This window comes from Vulpes vulpes, chromosome 15 (genome assembly GCF_048418805.1).
Source record: "Vulpes vulpes isolate BD-2025 chromosome 15, VulVul3, whole genome shotgun sequence".
In the NCBI taxonomy this organism is placed as follows: domain Eukaryota; kingdom Metazoa; phylum Chordata; class Mammalia; order Carnivora; family Canidae; genus Vulpes; species Vulpes vulpes.
In genome coordinates this window covers 81,648,871-81,662,172 of record NC_132794.1, presented here as the reverse complement: position 1 = coordinate 81,662,172, position 13,302 = coordinate 81,648,871, and the positions used below count along the sequence as shown (strand labels likewise).

At 36.1% G+C, this 13,302-nt stretch overlaps 1 protein-coding gene across 2 annotated transcripts in view; it reads left to right on the top strand.

Moving 5' to 3' along the window:
* BMS1 (BMS1 ribosome biogenesis factor) overlaps positions 1-13,302 on the top strand; it is a 53,200-nt gene that overhangs the window by 9,111 nt on the left and 30,787 nt on the right. For both annotated transcript variants that reach the window (XM_025990462.2, XM_025990473.2), the window contains exons 7-13: positions 71-192; positions 500-693; positions 2,765-2,904; positions 4,270-5,036; positions 5,244-5,345; positions 6,066-6,223; positions 11,942-12,023. In XM_025990462.2, the coding sequence (XP_025846247.2) occupies positions 71-192; positions 500-693; positions 2,765-2,904; positions 4,270-5,036; positions 5,244-5,345; positions 6,066-6,223; positions 11,942-12,023 (1,565 nt within the window). The remainder of the gene's footprint in view (positions 1-70; positions 193-499; positions 694-2,764; positions 2,905-4,269; positions 5,037-5,243; positions 5,346-6,065; positions 6,224-11,941; positions 12,024-13,302) is intronic.

Here is a 13,302-nt window from a genome sequence, read left to right as displayed (position 1 = left end):
TGACACGTGAAGGGAGATGCAAAAATTTTGACATTTATTTCTGCCATATGATTGGGTTTTATTTTTCTAGGATGGAAGATTTGACAAACCCAGAAGATATTCGAACAAATATCAAATGTGACCGAAAGGTGTCTCTTTATGGTTATTTAAGAGGAGCACACTTGAAAAATAAAAGCCAAATTCACATGCCAGGTATCCTTTTGTTGTAAAATGTACCAAATTTGTAGAACTTGTGGGATGACTTACTTCATTTCTCAGGAAAACTGAAAAATGGCCAAACAAGATAGAGCAACATTGCTAGAAGTTTTAAGACTCAGCTCTGACTCAGCTAGCAAAATTGAGTTGACCAAATCTCCTCTGTTCTGATGATGTTGGTTAGTTAGAGAGGCACAGTGCCAGTAACCAACAATACACTTGTGGTTGAAGCCTTCCAACTGGGGGCTACTTTTGTTGATAGTTGATAAACTTGTATCTGAAGCTATCTTCCTCTGTCTTCCAGGTGTAGGAGATTTTGCTGTGAGTGATGTCAGTTTCCTCCCGGACCCCTGTGCACTTCCTGAACAACAAAAGAAGCGCTGTTTAAATGAGAAGGAGAAGTTGGTTTACGCACCTCTGTCTGGAGTTGGTGGTGTGCTCTATGACAAAGATGCTGTCTATGTTGATCTTGGTGGCAGCCATGGCTTCCAGGAATTGGTGAGAGGAAAGTCGTAGGAAGTAATGTACTGTAATGTACTTCAGCTTTTATATACTGAAACATTTTATTTGTATTTGGTAAAAGCTACAATGTACATTGTAAATGTACAAAATACTTAATTGCACCAGGCAGAAAGTAAAAGTCATGTTCTCCATTCTGTTGCCAAGACACACGGGATCCTAGGTCTTTTAGTGGGAGCATTGCAGGCAGTTTGGTGCTTGTACTTTCCGTCTCTCTCTTTATACAAGAATACCTCATTTTATTGTCCTTCGCTTTATTGCGTTTCGCCAATATTGCCTTTTTTACACATTGAAGGTTTGTGGCAGCCTTGTATCGAATAAGTCTGCTGGTGCCTTTTTTTCAAAGGCATTTGCTCACTTTGTGTTTCTCTGTCACATAATGTTAATTCTAACAATATTTCAAATGTTTTCATTATTATTATATTTATTATAGTATCTGTCCTAAATGATGAGCTCTCACTGCAATCTCAAATAATGATTGGCGTTTTTTAATAATAAAATATTTTTTAATTAAGGTATGTACATTTATTTTTATTTTTATTTTTTTATTGGAGTTCAATTTGCCAGCATGTAGCATAACACCCAGTGCTCATCCCGCCAAGTGCCCCCCTCAATGGCCATCACCCAGTCACCCCAACCCCTGCCCACCTCCCCTTCCACTACCCCTTGTTCATTTCCCAGAGTTAGGTGTCTCTCATGTTTTGTCACCCTCACTGATATTTTCACTCATTTTCTCTGGTATGTACATTTTTAGATATAATGCTATTGTATACTTAATAGATTATAGTATAAACATAGTTTTTATATGTACTGGGAAACTAAAAAAATTCATTTGACTTGTTTTATTGTGGTGGTTTAGAACCAAACTCAAAATATCTCTAAGGTATGCCTAGATAATATCAGTGTGTTTTCTAGCTTTCTTTGGCCTATTTCTTTTTTTTTTCTGTAAATATTTACATATTTATCTATTTATTACATATTTAGATTATTGAAATATTATATGTAAATACCATGTATTTGTATCCATATGTATGGTCTTTGTGTGTCTGTGAGAGAGAGAGAAGTAATATTTCTTTATTTTATTTTTAAATTTTTTTAAGTAGGGTTCCCACCTGAGCCCAAAACAGAGCTTGAACTCACAACTCTGAGGTCAAGACCTGAGCTGAGATCAAGAGTTGGGTGACTGAGCCACCCAAGTACCCCATAATATTTTTTATATGGGCTCCAACTTTAAATGCTCTTGCAACTTTTGAGGGGCACCTAAGAATATGTGATCCCATTGCTCCCTGTTAGTATTGATAGAGCTGCTTTGGTCTTTGTTATAGCTGTGTGGTATTTCATTGTCTGGATAAACCTTATTTATTGAACCAACCCAACCCTTGGAAATCTGGACGGGGGGAGTTTACCCCTACTTCCCCTTGTTTTTAACATTGCTGCAGTTGGCACCCTCAAATATGAGGTTTTGGTCGTTTTGGTCATTGGGAGGGATTTTCTTTTTTTTTTTTTTTTTAATTTTTATTTATTTATGATAGTCACACAGAGAGAGAGAGAGACAGAGGCAGAGACATAGGCAGAGGGAGAAGCAGGCTCCATGCCCCAGGAGCCCGACGTGGGATTCGATCCCGGGTCTCCAGGATCGTGCCCTGGGCCAAAGGCAGGCGCCAAACCGCTGCGCCACCCAGGGATCCCTGGAGAGATTTTCTATGCAGTAAATTCCTTGAAGTGAAAATTTTGGATTTTTAAAAAAATGAATTTTCATTTCTTTATTTGGCAGTGGAATATTGGACAAACTAAATGTTTATTAGCATTGGCGCTTAAGGTTTTTCTAGCTAAGTGTATAGGTTACCAGGTTGTATACTCTATGAACTTTGGGAAAGTTTAATGAAGACAGAGGTCAAATTTAGACTTTAAGATTTTTTTTTTTGAGGCAATAGAAAATGTTTTCAGGAACCATGTTTAGGATAATTTTGAGAAACTGATTGAAACCAGTATGTCCCTCTTCAGAATTCTTGTATGTTCCTCACTTTCCCTTTCTTGGTGGCCTTGACAGGACGAGGTGAGGCCCACCCATGAACTGGTACAGAGTCTCATTTCCACCCATTCCACTATTGATGCCAAGATGGCTTCAAGTAGAGTGACACTTTTTTCTGATTCCAAACCACTGGGCTCAGAAGATATAGATAATCAAGGGTAAGTTTGCCATTTTTTTTGGTTTTTCATAAAAAAATATTATATTATAGAAGTTATATCACCTATCATTCTGCCATAAATAACATTTTAGTGGGATTCATTCCAAGTTTTTTTGTTCGTTGTTTTTGCTTTGTTTTATACATACACATGTTTCTGAGGGCTTTTCAGTTATGTGACCTTACATGGAAATATTCTTGAAATATTATATAGGATTCAGTTTTTGGCAGACCAGAATATTCCTTAGATATCACAAAATATTTTCTATAAGTTGCTTTTGGTTTCTTACTTGGCTTTCTTTTAGTGGCCAAATACTAGTCCCAGCAGAGTAAGGAAGCTTATTCAGATGGTGTTTTGGTTTTATTTAGTGGTTTATTTGTGACTCCTAATAAAAATCAGCCTGAAAATGATTGAACTTATTATTTTCAGTTTCTAGTTTATAATTTATCATAAATGTATATAAACAAAGGAACATTTTTGGAAAAATTTATCTGCTGCCCTGTAACTAGCAAATGATATAGACGATAAGTACAGTATTCTTAATGTGTTATTCTTTCTACGTTTGTTAATTGACATTCTTTAACAAGAAGTTCTCACTTCTACCCCTTTATTGTAAGATCACTGTTGACTAATTGACTTTTTAAAAAATTCCATTTGTTACCCCATTATTATTGTTCTTTCTGATGCCTAGATTGTTCCTTCAGTCTGTCTTGTGTGTCCTTTTGGCACTTCCTTGTTAGCCTTTGAGCATTTCCTAGCTTTCTGAAACAATAGGGTATTCCAGGCTTAACTTTGTACCTTCCTTGCCTTAGATCTGGAGTCAGTCATTTAAGGATCATCTGTTTCAATTTGGAAATGATTAGTCTTCTAAAAAGATTGATCAAACATTCACTGTCCTTTAGAGCAGTTTTTCCCTAATGTTAGACATACATTTATTTATTTATTTATTTAAAAGATTTTGTTCATTTATTCATGAGAGAGACAGAGAGAGAGGCAGAGACATAGGCAAAGGGAGAAGCAGGCTCCCTGTGGGGAGCCTGATGTGGGACTTGATCCTGGATCCTAAGATCACACCCTGAGCTGAAGGCCGATGCTCCACCACTGAGCCACCCAGGTGTCCCACACTTTTGTTATTTAAAGGTTACCTCTTTATTCTCTATAAGTTCTTTTGAAGATGAGGGAACTGTTTCATGAGTTTGCTTATTATCTATTCCAGTGTTTATCAAATCATTCTTTTCTGTGCTATGTTATTTAAAACCTTAGCATTCCTTGATATTATCTTCTATTTGCATAATTATTGACTTGCCATGTCTAGCATAGCCAGTTACTGTACAAATTGAATTATTTTGTACTTACGTGGTAATATAGGCAGTGGATGCCAAAAGAGGAAAAGCAGGTGGATCTGAAAACTGGTCGCGTGCGTCGGAAAGCCATTTTTGGAGATGAAGAAGATGAGTCTGGAGATAGTAATGATGAAGATGATGAAGAAATGTCTGAAGGGGACAAGTTGGATGATAGCTGTAGTGATGATGAAACAGAAGATGAAGCAGATACCGAAATGATGGATATGATGTATGCAAGGGAAAAAGGTGTCAAACGCCAGAGACTCCAGGAGATGGAAGAAGACCTCGAGGCAGATTTGCCAGCATTTGCTGACAGTGATGATGACCTTGAGAGGAGCTCAGAGGATGAAGGAGAAGCAGAGGAAGCTGATGAAAGCAGTGAAGAAGAGGATTCCCCTGCAGAAGAGAGGGATATTTCAGAATCTAAAGTTGTTGGAGACTATAGTAAAGCAGGACTTTTACAAACTAATGGCTTGAGTAAGAGTTTGAATCTGGAGAGTTCTTTGCCAGTCAACAAAGCAACCCTTGCCATTTCAGATTCAGGCCATTGCACAGCTGAAGAGGCATTTGCATCTGAAGATGAAACTGAGGAAAGCTCCTCTCTCAGTACAGAGGAAGAGGATTCAGAAAATGAAGAGGTTATTAGGAAAAAGTTCCCAAAGTCTTCTCAAGTGGCTGGTGATCAGAGACTGGGGTCAGAGAACTTAATTGGTGAGACCAGTGATGTCGAAGACTTACTCAAAGAGGAAGAAGATTACAAGGAAGAAAACGACTATTCCACAGAAACTTCAGGTATGCTTAAATTTAATGTAACTTGTGAACTTGGCACTGAAAATGTTCTACAAATAGAATGTCTACATTTGGAAGTCTGCTGTTTTGGAGATTTTGTTAACTTTTCAAATATTGCACTCAGAAGGATTTGAGGATGAATGAGTAGTCAGCTTGAAGCAGAAAGGACAGATAAACACACCTAACCGATGTTGGCATTGGTCCTTTCAGGTGCCCTCAAGTGGAAGGAAGACCTTTCCAGGAAGGCAGCTGAGGCCTTTCTGAGGCAGCAACAAGCAACTCCAAACCTTCGAAAACTTATCTATGGCACAGGTGAGGGAGCTCTGGTTCAGATCTAGAAACGTTTTTGTTTCTTAGGCCGTTTTCTGGAAAGGAGATGAGGAAATTGGTTGGAGGATTTCAGTGGTACTTTTGAAATCCATATGATATCCTTGGTTGTCATAGTTCCATATGTGGCAGATATTTTTAATCATCAGCTCATGGGCTTGCTATAAAACTTTTGATGAGAATACTCTCCATTATGTCATTTTATATCTGCCATACAAAATCCTTCATGAGATTTTTTGTGGGGGTAGAATTTAGTGCCAGAAAAGAACAAAGTGGTGCATTTTATGTTGTGGTTCCCAATTACCGTTTGATTAGAACAAGGCCAAAAGAGTATATGGGAGCTAGGAGCATTGAATTGACTGATTGTTGTGTACTGATTTCCATTCTATTCAGGTTTTGCCTAAGTACTCTTAGTGATTAGAGACTTTGCCATCTTCAAAAGAAACTATGCTAATTAAAAGCTCTGCCTTTAAATGCCCCTTCCTTTTCCCAGCCCCCAACATTCTGTTTCCTTACTGGACTCTGTTGCTTTCTTGTAGGAGGGCCTAAGTCCTACAGACACATTGAGCAGTAGTTCCTTGGCCTTTTCTTTGTAGCTGATGCACTCAGGGGCATCACATTACCTACTACAAACAGGGAATCTTAGTCCCAGGTCCTTTAGGGTGAATATTTGTTCTCATGTTTTCATCATGGTGGTCTCTTTAGTGACAGAGGATAATGAAGAAGCAGATGGTGATACCAGGGAAGAACTTGGAGGGTTGTTTCGTGTCAGTCAGCCTTCAAGAGAATGTAAGCACAAACTTGACTCTTTGGACTGCTCCAGATTTCATGTGGAGGCGCCCCATGATTGGGATTTAGAGGAGGTAAGGTTGAATGTGAATCATATGTTTGACTTATGAGACTATCAGAAAATTGCTCTAAAATTGTGATTTCAGTAATGCCTACCTATTATTAGCTTTTCATTTTTATAAGATAATAGGACATTCCCCCAGGTATTGGACTGGATATTTCATGCATCCCAAGCAATAACGTGTTTTGAGTTTAGGCAGACTGTATGCATATGTTATGGAGAAAGGAAATGTGGATAGTAGTGTTAATCTTTATTTTGAAGCATTGCACATAAATTTTCATTTATTTGAAATATTTTGTTTTATAACTAGGATATACCTCATGTCCCTGAGTTAACATTTATAATTTCTACTATTTGTAAACAAAGAAATCCATGACATTGGTAAATTTTCTCCCCCTGCTCACAATTCTTTAGTCACACTGGAATTTATTGAGTTCTCAAACTTGTAAGGCTTAATCCCTTCTTAGACCTCGTGCCCCTCTGTTTTCTCTTCTAGAATGTTCTTTTTTTTTTCTCTCTCTCTTCTAGAATGTTCTGACGTTCTTAAGGCTGGCTTCTTTTGAGCATTTGGTTTTGCTTAAATTTCACTCAAGAAAGTCCTGATTACTATCATATTACTTGGTTTATTTATTTATTTATTTATTAATATTTTATTTATTTATTCATGAAAGACACAGAGAGAGAGGCAGAGACACAGGCAGAGGGAGAAGCAGGCTCCATGCAGGGAGCCCAACGTGGAACTCGATCCTGGGTCTCCAGGATCACGCCCTGGGCTGAAGGTGGTGCTAAACCGCTGAGCCACCCGGGCTGCCCATATTACTTGGTTTAATTCATGAGTAGCACGTAAGCACTTTATGAGATTTCATGTAACTTTTTTTGCAGTATAGCTTCATACAAATTATAGAAAACTACATAAAAATAGCTGTTTAAGTTAATGGATTTCTAGGTGAGGACCCCTGTAACCACTGTGTGTCTGTCCCAGTGATAGTCCTATCCTCCCTGCAGAAGGAACCATGATTCTTATGGTAATCATTTCTTACTTTTCTTCATAATTTCATCCTCCAAGTTTGTACCATCGTCCGTTTTATCATATTTTGGGGGGTTTATTTTTCACTATGCCTTTCCTTTTTCTTAATTTACAGTCCCCTCCATCCATCTTTTTTTTCCCCTTATATTTTATTTGTTCAAGAAACTAAGTGATGTGTAGAGTTTCTTATATTCTGGTTTTTGTGGATTGCATTACATCCTTATTTGCAGTTTATCAGGCTGTTCTCTTCTGTATTTCCTGTAAAATGATGCAAAGCAATACTAATAGAACTGTCTGTGATGATGGAAATGGAAATGATCTATAGATCATTGAGTATCCATTGTGGCTACTTGCGTCTGTTGAATACTTTATAGCTAGTAAGACAGAAGAACTAAATTTTAATTTTATTTTAGTTTTATTTAATCTTAATTCATTAGAATTTAAATAACCATGTGGTTGTAGCTACCCTATGGACATCTAGAGATTTGATTAGATTTAGGTTTGGTTTTTATTTTGGAGAAGATTGCTTCCTAGATGATGGTGTTTGTGCATTAGGAGGCACATAAAATCATCTTATGATGTTAAAATCTGTTGATCTTCAATGCCTGGATCCATTAATTTATTAAGGATGTAAAATGGTGATATTCTGTTCAAATTACTGTTTATTGTCTGGAATATTTCTATAAAGAGAAACTTCCCCTCATCTACTATTTGGTTACTTAGTTTCCGTAAGAGCAGGATAAATACTTGATTCTTTTTATCAGTTTTCAGAATGATTCTCCAAAGGTGACTCTTTTTTCTTTCTTTTTAAGTATCATTTTGAACTCATAGAATTTAATATAATTATTTCCTTCCACTGAACTTGTTATCCTTATGGATACTCGTATTTATCCCATTTCTGGCCAGTGGGAGTCTCTTTAAGTTGGTTTCTGAATTCTTTTGACATCCTCCTAGTAGTGTTTGATTACTTCTTTGCCATCTGATATGATGAGGTGTTCCAGGATCATCATCTACATTTCTGATGCCCAACTTGGAAGCAGCCATAAGAAGTCCTGATATCTTTTAGTGCAAAGTGATATTCTGGTGTCATAATCTAGACATAGGAATACACACTGCTATGAATTGGTCATTGTTTCTAGGCCTTTCAGTGACCAGAGCTAGGAGAATTCATATAGTTATTTCCAATTCAGATTCAGAATTGTAAGGTTCTTATTTAAACTCTTTTAGCTTACATTTGTCTGTTTTTCCACTGGGGAATTAATTCCATTTGACTCTGAAGATGTTGAAATTAGAAAAGTGTGTAATTTGCTTTATCCCACTTATGCACAAAATAGTGTCAGAATAACATTACACATGTTACTGTTTCTTTTTTACACATGTTATTAATATGATTACTGAAAACAAATTTTTCCTTCTTATTTTCCCCCATTTTTCTTTTCAGAAGTGGCTACATTTCCACCAGCAGTGTATGTGGCTTCTGATTTCTCTACATCCTCACCAACACTTATTACCTGTTCTTTTAATTATTATTATTATGGCCATTCTGTTGGTATGAAGTAGTACCTCACTACAGTTTTGATTTGCCTTTTTCTGATAGCTAATGATATTGGGCATCTTTTCATGTGCTTACTGGCCATTTGAAGAAATGTCTGTTCAGTTGGTTTGCTCATTTTAAAAATTGTGTTTTTTGTCATTGAGTTGTAAGAGTTTTTATATATTCAATTTGTCAGATATATGATTTACAAATTGTGTAGGTTGTCTTTTCTGTGCCCTTTGAAGTGCAAAATTTAAAAGTTTTTTTAAAGTGCTCGCTTCGGCAGCGCATAAAATAAAATTTTTTTTAAAGATTTTATTATTAATTAGAGTGAGTGCGTGAAAGAGAGCATGAGTTTGTGCGGGGTGGGAGGGAAAGTGCAGAGGGGGAAGGAGGAGTAGGCTGCCTGCTGAGCAGGGAGCCCCATGCGAGGCTGGATCCCAGAACCTTGAGATCATGACCTGGGCCAAAGGCAGACACTTAAATGACTGAGCCACCCAGGTTCCCCAACAAAGTTTTAAATTTTGATGAGATTTAACTTATATTTCTGCTGTTTTTATGTTTGGTATCAAATCTAAGAAACCATTGCTGAATCTGAGATCCTGAAGCTTCACTCCTATGTTTTCATTTAGTTTAGTTCTTACATTTAGGTCATTGATCCATTTCAAGTTGATTTTAGTATTTGGTGTGAAGTAAGATTAACTTCATTCTTTTATCCAATGTCCTAGCACCATTTGTTGAAAAGTCTATTCTCCCCATTCCCTTGTCTTGACGCTCTGAATGAAAATCACTTGACCATAGGTACGAGGGTTTATTTATGGACTCCTAATTATATTTCACTGACTTATATCTTTCTTTATGCTCGTACCTGACTGATTACTACTGCTTTGTAGTATGTTTTGAAATTGGAAAATGCGAGTCCTCCAGCTTTGTTATTTTTTAAGATTGTCTTGCCTATTCTAAATCCCTTGGGTTTTCTATATTGTAGGATCAGCTTTCCTATTTCTCCAAAGAAGCAAGTTGGGATTTTAATAGGGATTGTGTTGAATCTTTAGATCACTTTGGATAGTATTGATATCTTAACAATATTAAGTCTTCTGTTCCATTAATGTGGGATGCCTTTCCATTTATTTAGATCTTTGATTTCTTTCAAGAACGTTTTGTAGTTATCAGAGCATATGCTTTGCATTTCTTTTATTGAATTTATTCCTAGTATTTTATTGTTTTTAGTGCCATTGTAACTGTTTTCTCAATTTCATGTTTGGATTGTTCATTGTTAGTGTATAGAAATAAAATTTGTTGTTATATATTAATCTAGTATTTTGCAACCCCACTAAACTCATTTATTCCGAAAATTTTTCAGAGGATTCCTAGGATTTTTTATATATAAGATCGTATCATTTATGAATAGAAGTAGTTTTCCTTTCTAAAGTAGATGCCTTGGGCACCTGGGTGGTTCAGTGGTTGGGCGTCTGCCTTTGGCTTAGATTGGGATCCTGGGATCAAGTCCCATATCAGGTTCCCTGTGGGAAGCATGCTTCTTGCCTTTGTCTCTGCCTCTCCCTCTGTCTCTCATGAATGCATGAATAAAAACTTAAAAAAAAATAGATACCTTTATTTCTATTTCTTGCCTAATTGTCTTAGCTAGAATGTCTAATATGGTGTTGAATAGAAGTAGTGAGAAGAGACAGCCTTGTCTTACTCCTGATCTTAGGGGGAAAGTTCTCAGTTTTAACCACTTAGTATAATGCTAGCTGCGGGTTTTTTATGGGTGCTCTTTATCAGATTGAGGAAGTTCCCTTCTATTCTTGGTTTGTTTATTGTTTTTATTACAGAGGGTCTATTTTTTAGTTTTTTTGATCTTTGGTTTCCTGAAATCAATTGTGAATCTTCATGAAAGTAAGGATTTCTTTTTTTTTTTTTTTTTTTTAACAGTTTGCCATCCTTCAGTGCCTACAAACCTTCTTGGTATAGAGCAGATGTTCAGTAAATATTTAGTGAGTGATGATAGGAATGAATAAATGAACAGATTTGCTTTTGCATCCATGGTAATGCTAGTCTCAAAGCTGTTCTTTGAGAGTGAGAAAAATATGATTCATGACCAAAATGTGATTGAGATGACCTATCTGAAGATTTCTATAAGTGTACTTTTGAAGTCTTGGCATTGAATGACATGTGCTGTCTTAGGTCAGTTTCCCCAAGGAAAGAGATTCTGAAACAAAGTTGTATATAGTATTACTTTATATTTAAGCAGGGCACCCAACATCCACTACATGTATATGCTAGATGATATAGCAGGTCTGAGACTGGGAACCTCATCAGTACTTTCTGCCCTATTATTATCCAGGACATATTATCATTGGTCAAATAATTAAATTTTCAAATAGCCACAATAAGTCTGGATTAACAAATGGTAAGACCAACTTTCTAAATACTGTCTGCATTGCCTCAGGAACACTAATAAACTTTGAAAATCAGTTGTATTAGTGAGTATCTGTTTGTTTACTTATGAGAGGTCAATGAGCTAATAGTACCTCTTCATCCACTGCTTAATGTTAGGACATTTAAGTCTTTACCTCTATGGTTATACCATCTATATCAAAGATAAAGTTATTTCACTTGTCTACTTGGAATGAGAATTTCCAAAAAAATGTGTCTTAAAAAGTTTTTTTTTAAAGATTTATTTATTTATTTATTTATTCATTCATTCATTCATTCATTCATGAGAGACAGAAAGAGAGAGAAGTGGGCAGAGACACAGGCAGAGGGAGAAGCAGGCTCCATACAGGGAGCCTGACGTAGGATTTGATCCAGGGTCTTCAGGATCACGCCCTGGGCCGAAGGAGGTGCTAAAACTCTGAGCCACCCAGGCTGCCCTCTTGAAAAGTATTTAAAGGCAAGTTGTCACCGACTACTTTTTTTTTTTTTTTTAAGATTTTATTTATTTATTCATGAGACAGAGAGACAGAGACATGGGCAGAGGGAGAAGCAGGCTCCCTATGGGGAGCCTGATGCAGGGCTCCATCCCAGGACCTGGGATCACAACCTGAGCTGAAGACAGATGCTCAACCACTGAGCCACCCAGGCACCCCAGCTACTACTGTTTTAATAGCAATTGTTTTATTGAGTGATTGGAGTATGTCAACTAAGTGCTGACTTTTCTGTGTAAGGTTATGAACAGTATCAGAGATTGCTTCGTGACTGGGAAGTGGGAAGAAGATAAAGATGCAGCCAAGATTTTAGCAGAAGATGGTAAGTAAAGGGCCATGTTCTTCAGAAAAGACTGTCTTCTCTATATTTTATTCCGTATCTTTAAAAGTTAGAAATAATACACAAATGTGAAGTGCTTTGGGGAACGCTGATGGAAGAGTTTATGGATAATATTCTGGTTCTTCTTTTTATGATGATCTTATTTTCTTCCCTTAGTTAACTGACTTATTAGATAGAGACCTTAAAGAAAAATGGGAGGCTTTCCATAAATTTTATCATGTGTTAAAAATGGATTTTTGTGTGCATGAAAAATATACTCAAATAACATTTTTCTTTTAATAATGAAGGTGTCACACATTGTAGAACATCTAGAATAAAAAGTTCATGTCATACCATAACCTTCACCATCTGTTAAAAAACCTTTGTTAATTTTTTGAGGTTATTTCCTTCCAGTCATTTACAAATTTTTAAAATTTCTAGTTATAATCCTGCCTTATATAAATTGCATCATTAAATTTTTTTCAGAAGTTTAATGTTTATGATTTAACTCTATCATATCCTAAGTTAATTCAGTTTCTCATTTAAACAATGTCCATGTTATAAATAACTTTGTCCATATTATAAATAACTCTGCATTGGACCACCTTTAAAAAACTCTTAGATCACATTTTTTTGTTTTCTAAGTTAGATTCATAAAAGTTAGAATTGTTGAGTCATTTTTATGGACCACAACTGCCAAAAGGTTTTTCAGAAAATTGTGCTTATTTATGTGCCCATAAGCATTGTACTCACATTTTACCGCTTTCATTCAATATTGAATACTACCCATAAAAAATTTTTTTGGCAATTTGATAAGTGAAAATTGTTTCTTCTTGTATTTATGACTGACATTCTTTTGATTCCTAGTAAGAGAATACTTATTTATGGTATATTGGCTCTGGCATTTCTTTGCTGAATTCTTTGTGTTCTTTGCTCATTTTTCTAATGGGATATTCTTTAACTTCTATCAGCATAATTATTTTGAAATACTCCATCTTGTTGCATTTTCGTTCCTTTTTATTGCTGAATAGTTGATTTCTTTTATTAGTAGTATTCCATTGTATGTTGCACTGCAGTTTATCTCTTCACCTGTTGGTGACATTTAGGTTATTTCTGGAATTTGGCTATTGCAAATAAGTCTTCTGTGTACATTCTTGTATGAGTTTTTGTGTGATAACTGCCTCCATTTCTCTTGAGTCCATACCTCAGAGTGGGCTAAATGGATCATATGATAGATGTATAATTTTTAAAGAAATAGCCAAAATGTTTTCCTTTTTCTTTT